Raw genomic sequence first — 20,241 nt, 5'->3', positions numbered from 1 at the left:
ATGCACTACAGATATGGTTTATACTAAAGACTTTTCCTGATTCCCAAAAAGGGGCACCTGGCACCCTATTCTGGATTTGTCCATTCTAAACACTTCTGGTGATTCCAAAGTTCAGAATGCTCACTCTTCAGCAGTTACTGCCAATGCTGGCCAAGAATTCCTGGCTGGTGACTTTTGGATCTCAAATAAGCTTATTTGCACATCCCAATAAGGGAAAGCTGCAGGCATTTCCTTTGCTTCAGATTACCCTTACTTGGGACGACTGCCTTATCTAGGCACTCTCCAGAGCAACTTCTAAAGGACTTGGACTTTGTAAAGAACCTTCTCACCTCCTTGGGCTATACACTATCAACAAAAAGTCAAAGTTGGTACTCACCAGGGAGATTGTATTCCTGGGAGTGAGTCTGAACACAGCTGTCCAGATGGTATTCCTCCCTCAAGAGAAACAAATGGATCTTCCAAATTATTTCAAGATTTTGGCAAGTATGACTCTGCTCTCTGCAGGGCAGTTACTGCAAGCCCTGGGGTTCATGGCTTCTTTTACTTGTATTCTGATTCCATATGCCAGACTGTATATATGAGGAAAATAGTGGTACATCAAACTTGGTGTCAACACACTCTGGATTTAGACTTTATACTTCAGATTCCCTGCCTGCAGACTTAGTTCCTTTGGGCGACAGCATGTGCACATAACAAAGGCCTGCCTTTCTGAACACCACCCGACAGCCAGACTCACCACAGATGCCTCGCACTACACTTGGGAGCACATTTAGAGGGAAGATGCATCCATGGGGCCTTGGAATTATCAACAGGTTCGTTTGCACATAAATCTGAAGGAATTGATGGCAGTCCAGCAGGCCTTGATGGCTTTTCAAGCATCGCTGTCCTGGTACACTTCTAGTCAGGACAGACACCGCAATCATGTGGTACATCAACAAGAAGGGATGAGGGACTCACTCTTGCCCCCTGTGCAGACAAAGCATGAGACTATGGTCCATAGCTTCCATGGACATTCATCTGATAGCTGTTTCTTCCAGGAAGGCTCAACTCCTTAGACTGAGCAGGGAGATCCTGGATCCTCACGAGTGACCACTAAGACTCTCATTTGGTGTTGGGACACTCCCTAGGTGGATTTCTGACCAACCACCTTCCAACATTCTTCTCCAGGGATTATCACGACAAGGCTTGGAAAGTGGATGCTCACAGCTCTCTATGCATTCCCTCCTCTGGCTCTTCCCAGAGTGCTGTTTAAAGGTAGATGAAACGCCAAGGGCCACTAGCCCTGGACTGGCCCAAGCAACATTGGTGCCCATTCAATCTCTCCTAGTCTCAACCTTGGCATCTTCCCCTGATACTAGATCTCTTGGCTCAGGAGGGGGGGAATTCTGCATGCTCATCTTCACTCATTTGATAGCCTGGCTCATAATTTAAATCTTTCCCAACAGGTGGCTGGGGTCCTTTGAGGCCAGGAGGCCTAGCACTAGGAAGTCTTGTGTAGATAGGTGGAAAAGATGGATGCAGACTAGAGGGGAAGACTCCTCAAACTTCTTGACTATCTGGCAGGCTTGCTTAATGGTGGACTCTTCTATCAAAATTCATGCTTCAGCTATTTCATTTTCTCTCATCCCGTGACCAAAACGGTTCCTCAGATGAGCTAGCAATTTAAAGCCTCCAAGAAGGGCACCTACTCCTCCTTGGGATCTTAATTTTGTGCTTGAGAGACTTACTCTGCCTCCTTTTGAACCAGCTGCCTCAGCAGATTTTAAGTTTCTCTCCTGTAAAGCTGCCTTTCTCTTGGCTCTTCAGCTAGAAGAGTTTGAGTTGCAGGCCTTAATGGCAGAGCCTTTCATCTTCCATGTGGATCAGGTTTCTCTTCAAACTAATCCCTCCTTTATGCCTAGTATGGTTTCTAGCCGGACTCTTAACCAGTCTATCCACCTGCCTACCTGCTTTCCTAATCCTCAGGATAAAGGAGAGGTTACTGTATTCCCTGGATGTGCATAGACAGCTTAGATTTTACCTGGACAGAACTAAATCTTTTCGAATGTCTGATCAGTTGGTCAGTTTTGCTCCTGGAGCTCAGGACAAGGCTATTAATAAGACCATTTTAAGTGGATTGCTCATTGTATTCACTTTACAGCATGGCAAGGTTCCTCCAGTGTATTGGGACCCATTCTACTAGAGCAGCCTCTACTTCAGCAGCTTTTTTGTGGTGTACCTACTAGGGACATCCTGGAAGCAGCTACTTGGACTTCTGTCCACACTTTCACCAAACATTATAATCTACCCTTGTTTTCCAAGTCCAGGGCTGGTTTTGCCACTGCAGTGTTGCAGGGCATCCTTACCAACCCTTAACCAGTGGTGGTTCCTCCCTTTTTTCCTGGGTTTTGGAATTGACCCATTTTGTAAGGACTGCAACAGTGAAGCCCTGAACATAGTACAGTTGTGTACACTTACCAGAAATGTAGATGTTTGTGTATTCATTGTTGCAGTCCTAGTTCCCCCCTTTTTTCTTAGGGCACACTGGATTTTTTTATACTGGTGTGTTTTTTTGGGGGCTCCTGACAGTTAAGGCAAACTGTGGGAATGGTGTCTGCTGCTTTCCTTCATTCCTGACTGGCTTTATCTGAAGGCCGCTGACATTGTATACCAAGGACTTTGGTATTCTCCCAGACTGCAGGCTACCAGAGGCCAGAACCCATTTTGTAATGACTGTAACCGTGAAATACACAATCTATGGTAAGTGTACACAACTGTACTTTCTCCGGTCTGAATTTGTACTTTGTCCTTAATGTTCCTGGTGCTGAAAACAAAGCATGGGGGTCCTGGGTGTCTTTCCAGTTTGTAGTCACCACCCAGTTGTCCATGATCTCTTTGATTGTAATCTACAGGTAAGAGTGCCATGCTTTTTCTGGTAGTCTGTGGATCCTGGTGTTTTAAGCCCTAGTATTCTAGGGAGTCTGAAGATGGGGTCTTAAAACCCCGTCAACTTAAAATTCCATCTTGCTTCCTTTAATATTTCTGTACCCCTTAGCCAAGATGTCTTGGTGTAAGTTTTTGAAGTAAATTCTTCGGAGGTGCTAGTACTCGTCCTTGGGACATTGTGATCTGGGGGGTGTAGTGTTTTACTGTGCAACATGACATTTCACTGCAGAATAGGGGCTTTAGTACTCACTGCCTCCTATTTTCCAAGAGTCACATTGGCCAGGTTTGGGGCTGTCTGCTCCATAGCTATTCCAGTAGTCGTATGATTATAGATTAGGTTATTGACCTAGGGGTTGTTTTAAGCCTAGCTGTTTAATGCTGTAAGTACTAGTCAGTACCCAAAATTGCATTTAGTGATGACCCCTCCTGTCCAGGAGGGTTGTGGGCGCTATCCCTGGCTAGAATGTAGTGCCCCATCCACTCATCCAGGTTCCTTTCTAACATTGTTAGAGATGCTCTGCTTCACATGAATGTGTACCTTGTTCCAAAGACATGGCACTCTGTGGGAGATCTGTCCCTCCAGCATGTCCTAGTTGGGTCTGCTTATTAAGCCTTGTAAATGTGTAATTCCCAAGAGCTGGCTCCAGTAACCTTCCTTGGACTTGGCTGTATGGAAGTGCTGTATAAAGTGCTACCATGTCTGTGACAAAGATTGTGGAATCACTAACTGGAATGTCTGTTCTAGGAAATGGGTCTACAAAATTTACTGATCTTTTCCTTTGGAAGCTCGGATCTCTTGAGCAGATGTGAAAGAGGTTGCTTTAGGCTGGATCCATCCTAGCTCTGTAGTCAAGTAGGGGCCCCCTCAATCAAGAAAATTAAACTACGGTGGTTGTGGTGTACAAGCCCTTGAAGGAACTGGTCTCAAGCTGGATCATGTACTTGGATAAGCACATACAAGGGGCATCTTGTATTGAAGATGTGCCCTTGGTGAGATCTCCTGAATGTGGTAACATGGTCGTCAATTGATCCACTAAGTAAAGGGCTTGGGCAGTTACTGCAGGGTTGTACTTGATGCTGGCACTGAATTTCTTGGCATATAGTTTGAGTCTAGTCAAATCACTAGTGAGCATTAAGCACCCTTGGAGAGTCCAAGGAGTAGTTGGTTTTAGCTGTTCCAAGTTGGCAAACTTAGTAAATGGTATGTCGTAATTAGTGGTCTGCTTTATCAGAAGTAGGTACCAGAGAGAAGTGGTAGTACAGCTCCACGAGGTTATTTTGGTGTACCACAGTGACTATTCAGTGGGTAATGTGGGGGTGCTAATATTTTTGCTAGTCCCATCTTGGGTGGGAGTTTTTGGAGAGGTTGGTGTGCTTGTGGTTTTTTGTAGTTTTATTGTAAGCTTGTGGTTGCAGCCTCTAAACCAATGGTAGGTTTGCCTCTTAGGAACTGTACTCCCTGCCCCTTTTGACTGGCCACTCATCTGTGGTCAATCTTCCCAAGAGTAATTACTGCTGCAGTGAAACAAACATAGTAAAGATTAAGCATGCTAAACAATGTAATTTTGCCTCCCACCCATCCCTGTTTCCTTGGTTGGCGTACCCCCTTCTACTGATTTAAGCCCTTTCCTTGACCGTACTTGGCCTGGGGGCATCTGTGGGTTTTGTTCTGGCTATCAAGGAAGGCATGTCGGTCTCTTCAGAAGGCAGGAAACTTGGGGGAAATGGAGCTGGCCGGCTCCTCTCTATACCACTCTTGCCAAAGTGGTTATGCTTGCTGCGCCTGGGGAAAGGGAACAAATCCTGTAAAGAAAACTGAATAACAAATTGCACAAATGTTCTTCTCAGCCTTTTAGCTTCCTGTATTATAGATGTTCTGCAGCTTGCCAGATTCAGTTGTAGGCTTTAGCCAGTAACCTGCCTCTCACAGCAGGGTCTTGTTCATTAGAGAAGCATATAGTTTTAAAATTGCTATTTCTAATTACTTATGGAAGTAATCTTTGTACCTTTTTTCAGACTTCTGGGGATTGAAGTTTATAGATTACAACTCTTCAGTGGCAGGTCCAGTGTTTACAGTAGTGGGGTCAGTTGAAGCTTGGAGATTAAAGAATAAGCTGTGGTTCTCTTTAGGAAGAAACATTAATTTTCTCTTCTCTCACCCAGAGTAAAATGCAAGCTTGAAGAGACAGATAAAGACAGAGCCAAAGCATTCACCGAGCAGGCTCCAGCAGTTGTAAAGCACCTTTTGTCCAGCTTCAATGATTTGCAGGTAAGCGCTTTTTTGTTTGGGAGGACAAATTAGAGGCTTGTGGACTTTTGTAGTATAATTTCTTCATTCTTTGAAGGGCTTTTGTAGTAGTATAATTTCTTCATTTTTTGAAGCACCCAACAGGTCGAATGTCTTGCTCTTGAAACTAATGGCAAATCATTGGATTGATTTTAATGCAGCATCTGTATTGGTTTGTCTAGAAAATATCCATTGTGGAATTGCATGGCTGCTTTAAGGCTTTTAAAAAAAAATTGACTACCTTTCATAAGTTTCATTTCTTAAGCCAGTCTCCAAGTAAATCCCACTCTTGTCAGGTTTAATTAAAACGGTGCTGGAAATAAGCCTCCCAGTTATTACTGAAGATTTTGTCAATACTTTCATGGGTTGCATGTTATTGCTAAAACTCTAAATTGGTTTACTTTGTGGAGTAGTGTACCATGCGTAGATGAAACTGCTATTGCCAGGTGGAAATCTGAACTATATGTAAATCTGAACTATATGTAAATGCAGGGTCTGTATCTTGTGCATGCTAATTAATGCGGTTCATGTTGGTTATATTGCAGTTTAGCCAGGCGATTCAAGGACTGATCTGTGGATATTTAACTTGGTAATGCTTGGATAGTATGCTAAACTCTATTTAGCTGCAGGACATGCATTGGGGGGTCTCTTCTCCTATTGCTTTTCTCTTCACCTGTATTCTTCCCCTCATGAGGATGAAATCAGGCCCAGTCAAAGCTGCTTCTAAAAGAACTGGTCACAAATTAAGTTGCAAAACTGCATTTGGCTTGGGCAGTATTTCAGGTCCTCCAGCAGTATGGCAAGGCGCAGTGGCAGACTGGATGCAAAGTCAAAATCAGACTGCACTTAAGGTTGTATATCACCAATGTTCAAAATGAGCCATTAAATCTGAGTTTTTTGGTAACAAACCATTGTAATAGAACCACATCCCATCGGTGCATTTATAGAATACAAGCTCAGACTTCATTGGTTAATTATAAATGTTTAAGCCTAGTGTGAATAATGCCCCTAACCTAATATAAGCTTTCTGTAACATGCCATGCAATCCAGATTTTATTGCATTTTACCCAATCTTAATGAAAGCAAATCTAGCATTTAAGACATTTTTAAGTATGTTTAATACATTACATTACTCTAGGGCCATCAGCCCAGCCTAATGTGGTATTAGTTTAAAAAGCAGATGCACCTAGTGTACACACTCCACCCCTTTTGTAACTGTTCTGCATGTTAAGAAATTCCATAGCATCTTGTATCCTGGAACACTGATTTTAAGTATTTGGTTAGATATTCAGATAAAGCTTCTGTTAACTAAGCTTACTTATAACAATCTGATTCTATTAATCCTTCCTTCTCCATTCCTTACTGATGGGTATTGGTTCCGACCTCGGAACAGACATTTTCCAAGCACACATCAGCTACAAACTTGAGGTAAACTCTTACCCATAATCCCCCTCTCCCAGTTACCTCCTCTCCCAGTTACCTCTGATTTCATTTGCTGCATTGCCGTTCAGTTGTGTTAAGTGACTAGTCAGACTAGTCATAACTTTTTTTCTGTCAACGTTTCTATTTGGTCTCTTACCCTATCGCATTTAGCAACCATAATTTTTTACTCCACCTTTTACCGTGAGATTTCTCCCTTACAATCGCTGGTAATCTCTTCCTTTCATACCTTCGGGTATTTGTATCATTGCTGGTACCCCTTCTACTGTTTCAACATGAAAGCAAGAAAAACTGAAAATCCACATGCGGATTGAGGCAGGCAAAGTAGCACACCAACAAACAATGTCCTTTAATACTGTTGAGCACTTCATTTGAGACTGCTCAAACTTCAGACAATCGTTACACAAACCACAAGTGTAAATACGGAGTGAATTTACAGCTCACATGTGCAACAAATCAAACAAGAACTATTAAAGCATTTAAAAACAAGCATCAAAAATGCTCAATTCGAATTCAAACCAACAAACCACCTTCAACTGTTGCATAAGTAAATTATTGATATGTAAAAAACTAAAATGTATACCTATAAATCAACATGAAACCATCTTAATAAACTTAAGTTTTAAATTGCTACTAATAGAACAGCATTCATTAAGTCCAGGGGTATTATATGCATTTAATCCAACTTGCCACAAGTTAGAGTTCTTCAGCTTAAATGGGGTGGGGCCACCCCTAGAATCTTCAATAATCTGGTCTGTTAAACATTTGAATTTATAGTCTGGTTTGAGACTGACATGCTTGGCCAAAGCATTATCAAGTTTATTCTTCGTATTGCGTAAATATGTTCATACAAACTGTCACGAAGATATCTCAGTCTTCCCTATATAAAATAACAATTCCGACAGTTAAATTATCATTGAGTTACAATTAACTTGACGTTTCAAAAAATATTAAACCCAGACCATAAATTCAAGTTTATAATAGACCATATTGAAGATTCTAGGGGTGGCCCCACCCCATTTAAGCTGGAAGAACTGGAACTTGTGGCAAGCTGGATTAAATGCATTTAATACCCCTGGACTTAATGAATGCTGTTCTATTTGTAGCAATTTAAAACTTGAGTCATGTTTATAGTTATACATTTATATATTTTTCACTTGTGAGGATTCATTCAATATTTTGAATGGATATATTTTACTTGTGCAACAGTTGAAGGTGGTTTGTTGGCTTGAAATTGAATTGAGCATTTATGCTTTTTTTAAATGTTTTTGAATGCTTTTTAATAGTTTGATTTATTGCGCCTGTGAGCTGTAAATTCACTCAGTATTTATACTTTGTAACTATTGTCTGAAGTTTGAGCACAGTCTCAAAGCGCTTAACAGTATTAAGGACACTTTCTTTGTTGGTGTGTGCTACTTTGCCTGCCTCAATCTGCTTTTGTGGATTTTCACCCTTTCTACAGTCTCCTTTTTTCTATCATGGCAGATAAAGGTAGTCTGGGATTCAAAAGGTGTTCTGATTGTGGACCCGTTACCTTCATCAGATGCATGCCCTGTGCTATTTGTAAAAATTTTCTAACATTTCCTTTGTCAAAGGAAAAATAAGTTGTTGCTGAAGGGACTTGTCAAATCTCCCTTTTCAGAGGCTATTTCTGGGTCGGAGGCTTCAACCTCTCCTAGCACATCCTACCAAGGCCAAGTCTTTGCTTTCATCCCCAGCTGGGGACTCCTGCCAACCAAGACCTAAAAAGGCTAAACTTTCTGCTTCGGAGCTGTCGGCCCCAGTGCTTTCAGTGCCTAGGCCTTTGGCACAGTCTGATCTCAGCTCAGTCTTCTCCTGTAGCCTTTACTATATTGGCACAGAGGGGCTCCTTGGTTCAGACTATTGCAACTACTGCATTGGCACTGACCACTCTGTCAGCACAGACCTTTACCACATCAGCTCTGCCTGTTGGCTCCAATTTTCAGTTCCAGCTTCGGTAACGGCAACTACTTCAGCACAGATCCTTAGTCAGTGCACTGTGACCTCTGCACCAATGATTACCTTGGTGCAGACACCTGTAGTCCAGTCGCTCTGCACCGTTCTCTGTGCAGACTGAGATGGGCACAGAGCTTCTCTTCTGTGGACATCTGTTTCTCCCTCTCTCCATGAGGTCCACTAGAAGCCTTTCCGAGCACTACATGTGTCTTGTGGATCAAGTGCTTCTGGCCAGAGGTATCCCACCCCCCAGGACTTATCCTTGGAAGGTGATCATTAATCTCCAAAGACCCTCTTATTTGTTGCCTTTGAAGTCCATTGATATAGCAGTCTTCCCTCTCTGCGGTTCCCTTTATGGAGCTCACTAAGGAACTGCAGTTGCCTTCGTGGCAGGAGTTTTGCTACAACCCAGGATGACAGTTGCGACACGCACTATTTGCTCTTCCACAGCCATCTGGGGACTCAGTTGGCAGGCTGAGCCACTTGGAAGGGGTGACCCCTGCCTTGGACACCCACCCCTCTTCAGGTGGACCAGCCTTTCAACTGATGGATAAGGCTCTGGCTTCTGCTGGTGATACTTTGCTTTTTATCCCCCTCCCCTGGTACTGTTCACAAGTCGCACCTAGCGGACACTGGGTGCAAGAGCCTCAGGACATATTCCCACAGGAAACCCCTTTTCTGCTGTCTTCCCCAGCTTCTCCCTCTGAGGAAGTCCACTGGAAACGTAAGAGGAAGCACATTAACTCCAGAGGAGTCCCTCACTGACTTTGAGGTGGAAGGATCCCCTTGGTCACCCTCTGAGGTATCTTTTGGTGATATCCTCTAAATCCTTAGAGGTGACTGGCAGCCCTCTAATCAGACCTCTTGAGGAGTCTGTTCCTGCAGGCCTTTTGCACCTGGCCCCTGCCTCCTGGGTTACTCCACCTGCTGATGAAAGTTTCTGGCTAATCGTGTGTAAGGCTCCTGATAGTGTAGGTTATTCCCCCGGTGGCCAGAAGATTTTGTCCCCTCTTGCTACAGATCCCCATTGGTCTAAAGGTCTTCTGTGGATGCTCTGGCTTTCTGCCACCATTTCCTTTGTGGCTGCTACCACCAGACTGTCCATCCACCTGGGTTCTGGACAAGATAGGGAAGTGCACCTTTGCATCAGCGACCTTTACTATCAGATCCCTGAATTGTGGCACACTTTACCTAGACTGGCTCATTTCCACCCACCACCAGATATCAACTGGAAGAAGCCTTGGCATGCTCTCTCTTAGCTGCACAAAGGCTTGGGCATAACCATAACTGGCAAAAGTCCAATCTCACCCCATCAGTCCACAGAATTCATAGGGGTTATCTTGGATACAAAACTGCAGAGCTGCCATTCCAGAGCACAGAATTCTAAGGATAAAGCAACAGCTGATCCCAATCCTTTCAAGGGATAAATCCACAGCTCACTCTGTCCTGCAGCTGTTGTGTTCCATGGCAGCCTCCATCACCATTGTCCCCATGGCCAGGTTTCATATGAAGTTTCTACAATGGCTACTGCTCACCCAATGGTATCCTCTTCAGCATTCTCTTTCAGCCAAGATTCGAGTAACTCACAGGTGTAAACAGGATTTAAATTGGATGACGCACAATCTGTCAATTCTCACCCCTTCTCCCCCTGGCAACCCAAGGCCACAGTGACCAGACACCTCCCCAATGGGGTGGGGGGGCTAAGTCAGGGACACAGTCCAAGGCACTTGGTCCATATTGGAGGCCCAACTTGCATATTAATGTTCTAAAGCCGAGGGTAGTGCTTCTGGAGTTGCAAGCATTCCATCCCCTGCTGCTGCCTGTGATTGAGATTCGGACAACATGGCTGTGGTCTGGTAAATAAAACTAGGTGGAACCAGATCTTACCCCTTTGTCGAGGGGCCATGAAGATATGGCAATGGGTGATGGCTATCAACAGTTTTCTTCTAGCAACACATTCCCAGGAGTTTTAACATAGCACAGGCTCAGCGGGTTTATTCTGCAACCTCATGAGTGGTCCCTGAATACTTTGATAGCGGTGATCTTCTACTGCTGGGGCAGTCCTTGCTGCAACCTCTTTGCATCCCCAACCAACTCCAAATGCAGCAAATACTTCGTCCTGATTCCCCCTCTGGGACAGTCACCCAGGAATGCTCTAGTCCATGATTGGCCCTTGGTCTATATGCATTCCCACCTTTTCCCCTCATTCCCCAGTTTCTTAAAGCCAGTCAGTTGAAGAGCAAGGTGATCCTCATAGCACCATATTGGCCTTTAGATTTGGTTCCCCTTTCATGCAACCCCAGAGTTGATTCACATCCACAGAACCTGATTCATCCCAACTTGTGAACCCGAAGCTCACAGCTTGGCTACTCAAATTCCATGACTGCCAGGCAGAATGATCTTTCTTTACCAGTACATGACATTCTCATTGCATCTCATAACTACTAGAATTGCTTATCTAAGCAAGTGGAAAAGATTTACCCGTTAGCTGAAAGAAAACAAGTAGATCCCTTAACACCAGTGTCAATAATACTAGAGTATCTGACCTTTTTCAATCAGGTCTATCTGCCTTGACTATTAGATTCATTTGGCTGCAATATCTAATTTTCGTGAGGGTGTTAAGACTTGTCACACAAATTGTGCTAGACCTTCATAAAAGGTGTGAATCATCTGAAGCCACCTTTTTAGAGAGCCTATTCAACCATGGGATCTCAGTTCTACAAGCTCTGACAATGCCACCCTTCAAACCACTGACAATGCCACCCTTCAAACCAACTTCTTGCGACCTCAAAATATTTGTCATGGAAAACCTTGTTTTTGTTCGCAGTTACTTCAGCCAGACTTCTGGTGTCTTTGAGAACATCCATCATTTCATTTCTGCCAAAAGTGATCTCTGAAACGTCCATTAATCAAACCATTGAATTGCCAGTTTTCTTTCCCAATCAGAGGAGAGTATTGCCTACATACCCTAGATATTCACAGGCAAATCTGTTTTTACTTGAAACAGGACTAGGCCCCTTTGTAAATCTGACCAGTTATATTTGGCCTGTTCTGGACCTAGATTAGGATCTGCTGTTGCTAAGGTCACAGCTAGATGAGACTGACCCCTTCATTTATATAAGTAATATTCCGTTGCCTACTAATATGAAGGCTCATTTTACAAGGTTAGCAACTTCTGCTGCATCTATGCCAGAGCTGCTTTACAGGACATTTGTGCAGCTGCAGCTTGGGCTACGCCTCATGCCTTCAATCATTAATTGGATTTGGCCTCCAGGGGAAGAGCATCTTTGGTTCTATGTTGCTCAGGAATGTCCTTGAGCCTCCCAGGAATAGAGGTAGGTGGGGACTCTGTCCCATGCATGAGGAATGAACAAGTATTAACTATCGGATGTCTTGATGCTCCATCTGTATTGTTCCTCGTTCAGTCATTACCACCCTCCGTCCTTCCCTCTCCTGTGGCTTCTAGTTCTTTCCATCTGGTTCTCTTGGATCATTTGACCAGAGGTAGCTTCTACCTTTTGACTTGCAAACTCAATCTGAGGTAACTGAGAAGAGGGTTATGGGTAAGTTTAGCTCTAGTTTGTAGCGGACACTGGCTTGGAAAATGGCCGGCTCTGTTCAGAATGGCCGGCTCTGTTCAGAGGTCGGAACAAATACCCATGCATAATGACTGAACAAGGATCAACAATACAAATGAAACCTTATGGTAAAACTTTTGTTTGCCTGCTGGGTTTGTGAATGTTAGGTAATGTCCATTTATACAAAGTGAGAACACTTCTGTATCTACTTGCAGTTTGACAGACTTCCAGCAATAACTGGCTTTTCTTGTGTTCCTCCAGGCTTTTCCCCTCTTATACCTACAGACTTGTTGCTACTGCTGGCTCAATCCTGAACCTGTAGTGGTTTTCCTTGGACCACTTTTCTGCTTCTCTGTATTCCCTAGTATAGTCCTTTAAGCCATCATGGGCCAAGGGTCAGCCATGCCTTCTGCTGTGCTATTGTCCATATTGGTTATGGAGAAGTCTTAGCATCTGGAATATGCTCTAGGCAATGCTTCTGGGATAGCTGGGGAAGAGACTTCTAGATGAGGATGAAGTGCAGTCTCCTGGTCTGCTCCCTGTAATGCAAGTCTAAATGTCTCATCTGAAGATGTCTAAATGTCTCATCTGAAGATGTCTGTAAAGATTCATAGCCCTAAATCTTGGATTCTGGGAAAACTGGTCCTTGCTACATCCTTTGGGTCATTTTTTTTTTCATTTCCAGGATTGAGGTTTGAGAAGTAAATATTTCCCCTGGAGGTATTTTGCTGGTAGATGCACATTCTATTGGCCTTGGATGTATTTTTAATCTGGTCAACTTTCTGTCTTTGGTACCTCTTGGATGTCTTCTCATTGTGGATCAGAGCAAGTTGCTCTACCAGCTGGCAAGGCTAGTGAATACCAACTTGTCCCTTGTAGACCAGGCAAAGTATTGGACACCTGGTAAGAGTGGAATCTGTAAGCCAAAGCAGCAGAAACATTTAGGTGTGTTATGGAAGTCTGTTGTGCAGACAGTTTGGGGGGGGGGTATTCTCTCATTTCTGAATAGTAGCAAGTAAACATGCTCTGAAGTGTGTAGTGTGCAGATACTGTAGTGCCACTGCTATAATTGTGCCTGGGTGCATGAGCATTTGAAGCAAATCTGAAATCTTGGATCCTGCTTTAGGTTAAGGTGCTTGGCCCTTCTCAGCACTGCAAGACTAAGCCCCTCCCCTTTACAAATTCCCAAGAGTCTCCCTTTTAAAAAAAAAAAAACAGATTTCCAGCATGGAGAAACTGAAGTATAGCAGGAGAGCATCTTTTCTTAAAGGACAGTAATGCTGCAGGATTATGCCAACATTTTGTTCCTAGTTTTCTCTACAAGCCAGTCCAGAAACGGCTCCGTCACCCCTTTAAAATCTGTCCATGAAAGTGGCTCTTCATTCTTTCCAAACAGATTTGTTTGGACTCTTGCTGTGAAAGGGATTGGAGGGGTTAGATTGGCACTAGATATATTTCTTCCCACTTGTCCAAAATTTTCCCCTGAGATTCTTTTACTTACTAACCCTAGAAGTAGTCTCTTCTGATCAAAAGGACAAAGGCTTCTGTTTTAGGATCTTTCTGGTTCCAGAATATTCAGATTAAATATCTAAAACTGGTCTCCAAGAAAGTGTCAAACATCAAAATGCTGACCCTTTCAACTCTACCCTTCATCCCTCCTGGTAAGTCATGGTAATAGATCTAAAGGATGCTCGTTACAGCCACATGCTTTAAGAAGTGTTTTTTCTGGGTGAAGTTCTCACTAGTATCATTTGGATTCTGTACAGCTCCAAATGTATTTACAATGTCTAGCTTCAATGATCATTTAATCCTTAACATGTTTCTCAATCTGGAATTTCAGATCTAGAATCTCTACTCGCATGGTGGCCCTTGGGCTGCAGCAAAATGCCTTGAGCTTCTCTCCTCAGTCTGACAATCTTAGGATTCATATTTGATTCCTGCACTACTGTAGATTTGTTTCTAATTGCATCAACCCAACATTCTACATGTTTAGGAATTTCATACTCCAATTTTGGGTTTGTTCAGAAGAACTGTTTGGGCAGCAAATCAGAATTGAGCAGTTTCTTTGGAGGTGAAGGTAGTCCTGTGAAACTCCAGACCAAATTGCTCATGCTGGATGATGGCACTGGTGAGCTCCTTTATTTTAATTGCCAATGGTCTGCAGGACCTTGGGTTGATTACAGTACCAGTGTGGCATATTGCAGCTGCACCAATCCCTCCATTCTCTCAGCCCCTCTGCTTGGTTGCTCCATTCTCTCAACCCCACTGCTTGGTTGCTCCACTTCTGTCCCTAGCCAGGCTTCCTATGATTTCAAATTTACTCTTGTCTTGGATTTCCTAGCTGAAATTTTTCATTCAGGATCTTCATCCTCCACAGTAAAAGTTCAGTTGGCAGCAATTTCAAATTTTCACATAGGTCTGTCGGACTGCAGCATCATGTCCCATAAGCTTTGCAAAGCATTCCTTTGAGGTGTCTTTTTTTACTCAAACCTCTGATCAAAGATCCTCCACCACAGTGGGATCTAAACCTGGTTTTAACATCCTTGATTCTACTTTTTGAACCTGCGGCTTCCTGTTCATTGAAATTACTTTCTTGGAAAACACTCTTCCTGGTTGCTGTTCATTGAAATTACTTTCTTGGAAAACACTCTTCCTGGTTGCTGTTACATCTGCTAAGAGGGTATCTGAACTTCGTGCCTTCTACATTCCTCCTTACTTAGTCCTCCACAAAGACAGTTTCTCTAAGAACGAACCCCTCTTTCATACCCAAGGTGGCTTCACAGACCAATTTAAATCAAACAGGGCAGAGCAAAAACTGCATTGTCTGGATGTTCATAGTCAGCTCCGATATTATTTGGACAGAACTAAACAAATCAGGAAATCTGATCAACTCTTTATCCTATGCAGAAAATAGAAAAGGCCTTCAGTATCCAAGGTAACCCTGTCTAGGTGGCTCTTTGATCACGTATATTTACCAACTCAGGTGAAATTGCCTTCTAGGCCGAGCCCATTCAACCAGGGCACTAGCCACATCAACAGCTTTTCAAGCTAGACTACCAATACACTTTGTGCGGCAGCCACATGGGCTTCTCGTACCTTTGTTTCACATTACAAATTGGACATGGCCTCCAGAAACTGGGCAAATTTTGGTTCCATCGTTTCAAGAGTCTGTTCCAATGAGCCACCCAGGATGAAGGTGCTAGGGACGTGGTCCCATCCAGCAAGAATGGAGAGATTGACAACTTAACATTGAGAAGTTATGTACCTACCATAACGTTCCATGTTGGTTGTCTTCTCTCGCCTTCTTTCTTGCATCCTGCCCACCATCCCCCTAGCCTGGACAGACCAAGAAAATTCCCCCTTTGAAGGGTCTTGATCTTGCACTTTCAGCCAAATAGCTTGTCCTAGGGTAACTACAGCTTGGATAGCGATCCTTTCGGGGTTATCCTTTTCCTCTCCAGTTGGAGGACTATATTGCCTAAGGTTGTTTTCAGCTACCAAACGAGATCTGGGTAGTTATCACCTAGCATCATGGGATATAGGGTAGCCTCAAGCTGGTAAAATTAGCTCTAGCTTTAAGTGGCAGAGTCTTAACCGAGGTTCGGCTCCGAACCCATCCAGCAATAAAGGAGAGAAGACAACTAACATGGAACGTTATGGTAGGTACATAACTTCTCATTTTGTGGCACCTTTGCTTTACTCCACCTTGAGCAGCTGTGCTGTTAACATCTCTGTCCCAGGATAGATCAGTGGCCTGAAATTGGTTAGGTATAACTTAGTACCAGTGAGATTCAACAAGCTGGTTTTCTGCAGGTTGTGTGCACTTAACATCCATACCAAAAAATGCACCTTTAACTAGTTTGTAGCAGGTGGCACAACTAGTTTCACTGCCACTTGGTTTGCACCCACAGTGCGTCACTACTACCATATACTGGGATGACTTGCCATCTGCCATGCCTGACATTCTGCCTCTGGTATAGTATGCCACTGCCTTGACGGGCTAGGATTTTGTAGCTTGCAGTACTTGCCCAGTGGCTCCATTAGTGACCCCCCCCCCATTTTCCTGTTCAGGTGACAGAAATGGGCATGCCTAAGTGGGGGAGCTCTGCTCAATTTCAATGTAAGGTATCCCAGCCCTTCCATTTCCCTATTGAAGTTGTATAGTAGGGAGCAGGCCAGCTTACTGGTTCTTGAAGGTAATGAATCCTGTGCTCATCACAGTAGCTTTTCCCTGGTACCCTTTGAGAGGAAGTGTGCCTTGGTATGCTAGTTTCCCCTCTGCTTTCATGCTTGGGCACAAACATTGCACAGGCTCAGTGTACTCCAATATTGGCTGTGTGCTGCTCCCAGAAGGTGACAGTAGTTGGCTCACTCCCACCCCACCTAGCTCAAGGTTTCTCACTAGTTCCCCATCTGTCTTTATTCCTAGATGCTGTACAGAAGCATGTTTTGATCACTGCACTGAACTCTTTTGTCATGCAAAGGGTAACATTTCTGCTTGGCTTACAAAAGCTGAACCTTTTGTATGGTCTGCAGTGACTGTCTTAAGGGCGTGGGGGGTACAGAAGTGGATATGGTTGAGGTATTCGTGCTGCCAGTCTGAACACAGCTTTGAGTACTGCTGTCACTACCACTGCTAAGGCTTTGTCGGAGGTTCCCCTTGAGATACTTTCAACTTTCCTAAGTTGACAACACAGGCAAAGCCTTTACAAAAGATCTCTGTTCTGGTCGAGGAATGCTGATCATGACAGTTGTAGTTGAAAAACTGTCCATATAGCACTTTAGAGCCAGTTAAGCTTTGGGGAATACCTCTTTAGAGATCTGTATGTCAAGTGCCTCCCTGTCTGCAAGATGGATTCCACTGTTTGGGATGTCCTGGATTGGGAATTGGGGGACCCACAGGCTGTTCTGACTCATTATTGATCCAGCTGCTGGCCAGTGTAATCTGTGGCTAGAACTGAGGCCCTTCTCGTGGTAGAGAAGGGGAAGCCCAGGCTAGTAATTTCCAAGAGACTGGAGGGCGTACTTAATATTCTAGTAGATGGCGGTTCAATGTCTGCAAAGGTTCTGATCACACTTGAGGTGGAGGTCCCAACAAAGCAACCTGAGCAGGCTTCTCTGTGGATGGCTATTACGAATGGCTTTTCTGGGGTTCTACATCCTAACCTTGAAGGTTCACATCTAGTTACCTAGTAGAAGGAATCTGGCTCACTGGCCTGTTCCTCACAAATGTTCTCCAATCATTAAAAAATAGACAACCTCACCAAGCTAGATTTTCCACTGTGCGATTATTAATCTGTATTGAAGGCAATTATGGGATACATGCAAATGATCCCTTAAGGAAATCTGGTGTTTCAGCTATATGGTAGTTCTGAATGTCCATGACAGATAAATCTTGACCTGAATTTGTCCATAACAGACTTAGTCGTGGGCATTCAGAAATGCTATATAGCTAAAACACCTGATGTCCTTAAGGCCAAGTCCAGGGATTTTTTATTCAGCATTTTACATTGCAGCTTTGCCTTTCTGACCATGCTCACCTTTGGCTGAGGGGGGTGGGAACAGTGCCTGTAGGTATTTTCAAAGGAGTTATCCAAATTCCCTCAAATTAGTTGCACTGACAACAGCTCTTCCAGTGAGCCATTCAAACTAATCTGTGCATTTTACCCATTGAGGTAGCCTTTTGAGAATTTTTACCTGACAGAATCCTGGCCAGCTACAATTTTGACATGGCTTCTACTATAGAAAGCATCTGAGTCAGGCAAACAATAGTGGAAACCATATTTCTTTTTACAGTATTTTTGAATAGCCTGGTGACTTTGACCTGATAGTAATTCCATAGAAAGTGTGACAGGCTAGAGTGTTGGTAGATGCAAGTCTGTTTCTTTTCCAGGTTCTAGTTGTGCTGATTTCTGAATACCAGATAACTGCACTATTTTTTTGAGCAGGCTGGTTGAACATCTATAGAAACATGAGTGATGCAAAATAAAAATTGCTGTACACTGATGTCCATTTTCCATGGTACAGCCTATTTTAAATCTCAGCCAGTAGCTGGGGGCATACTTTCCAATCCAGTGAGTCTGAGATGAACACACATCCAAAGCTTTAGTTCATCTTCAGAGCTAAACCTAGACTAACTGGATTCACGGGATATTTGAAAGTAAAATTACTGTGGGTGGGAATGAAAGTGAAATGTCTTAAGTGGGTGTAGTCTAGCTTAACTCTGACCCTAATTTTAAATGCTGGGGTTGTCCCTTTAAGGGGTCATTTGCATATATCCTATGTTCTAATACAAGAGGTTTTAGGGACTCGCACCATGGAAAATCTAGCTTGGCTAGGTTTTTACCAATTAGATGGTGACCTTGTTACTCATTTCATCTAATGTTTTGCAGGACAGGTGGCCATAGTTCACCCGATTTTCTACTTAAACTCTCATGGAAAACATTTCATTTGCTGTATCACCAGAATAATGCAGCATTTAGTGACATGGCTGACTAAACAAAATACTATGATTTACTGGAAAGCAAGGGCCCTGAAACCAGCCTTTACCAGTGTCCTGGAAACCACCTTTAATACTTGTGCTTTTATTAACCTAGACCCCAAACAAATACCCAAGAAACATGCATTTTGAGGTCCCAGAGGAGACCAAATTTAAAAAGCCTTAAACTGTTTTCTTACTGCAGATAAACCCACCAAACTATGCATCTGCTGTGCTGCCATCTGATGGGCAGTGGGGAGATGCAGCAAGTGTATCTCTGCCTCCCTGATTGCTTGTTTGAGGGATTATGGATTATAAGTACCCTTGGAAACCTGAAGACTCTTCTGAAGTCACAGGCTGTTTATGCTCAACAGTCAAAGTAGCAAGATGCTGCATTCAGTGCAGCTGTGGTGCTGCAAGAGGATTCCTAGAGGCTACAGCCCATCAGTTCAGTCATTCTCTGGATTGCTAGTCTGCCATAAAGATGTCAAGAACAACTAGTAGACTCCCCACTTATTGGAGCTAGGAAAAATCCTGCATGGTTTCAAGCAGCTGTTTCTGTAATTGCTCCCTAGATACCAACGGTATTACTAACAACTTGTCCATGGAGAACAAGCCCTCTTGAGAGGCAAACAAATTGAGAAACTGCAGCATGAATCCAAGCCTGGAAAAGGAAGTCCATTTTAGACTTGTGCCTTTAAATGTTCTGAATCTCTGCAGACCTTCCCTCAATAGTTACATAATCACCATATTGGCCTGGGGATGTACCTGCAGGAAATTTTTCTGGTTAATCACTCTGTTCTGTTTTTAAAACCATTTAGGTTGTCTACAGCTTTATGCCTAGTTCATGCTTGTTGCCTAGTTCATGCTTGAGCTTTCCAGAGCCAAAGGGTTTTCCTGTACCTGGACAGTCTAATTCAGGCCTCATCCTAGGAAGTTACTGTAATGCATCTCTCTAGTATAATCTCTACTAGAAAGACTGAGATTTGCCCTTTGAGGGAGTTCTCTGCTGTCCCAGGATAATCTTGGGTTTCACCCTGTCAGTGAATGCCATCCTCTGGTTTATTTGACCAGTTTCCAGTCTTTTTACTCCAGTGGAGCTCAGTAAGCTTGCGGTGTAACTTCCAGTGGGCAGAGCATAGGCCTTTGACTATCAAATTATGCCCTCCACTTCAAACAGATGTTCATATCTCGAACCATAGGGATTATGAAAGTATAAATGGCAAATTCTTCAGCACAGACTTATGGTGGTATTTTTTGTTTCTAGGTCTTGAAACAGAATTTTGGTCACAGTAAACATTACATTTGTAATTTCTAAATGACTTAAAATATCTCAGCAGCCACTTAAGATATGCATATACTGTCAGCATTTTATTCATCCATTTGAGAGCTTTCATATGGGGCTAAGGAGTTGTCAGTTTACCTGCACTAGACAAGGCAAATGTTAATGCAGTTGAGTTTATTGTACAAGCTAAGATTAAATATTTTAATCTTGTACATAGTATGGTTTTTGAATTGCTAATCAAATATGAAGCAATATTTGACTCCTAACTGCA

General features: G+C 43.3%; 1 protein-coding gene across 1 annotated transcript in view; it reads left to right on the top strand.

Moving 5' to 3' along the window:
• TPT1 (tumor protein, translationally-controlled 1) overlaps positions 1-20,241 on the top strand; it is a 54,586-nt gene that overhangs the window by 23,246 nt on the left and 11,099 nt on the right. The window contains exon 4 of the mRNA XM_044071714.1: positions 5,089-5,194. Within this exon, the coding sequence (XP_043927649.1) occupies positions 5,089-5,194 (106 nt within the window). The remainder of the gene's footprint in view (positions 1-5,088; positions 5,195-20,241) is intronic.

Source organism: Protopterus annectens, chromosome 5.part0 (assembly GCF_019279795.1).
Source record: "Protopterus annectens isolate FY-2018-M chromosome 5.part0, PAN1.0, whole genome shotgun sequence".
Lineage (NCBI taxonomy): Eukaryota > Metazoa > Chordata > Ceratodontiformes > Protopteridae > Protopterus > Protopterus annectens.
The sequence above is the reverse complement of the archived record's forward strand: the minus strand, read 5'-3'. Positions and strand labels throughout refer to the sequence as shown.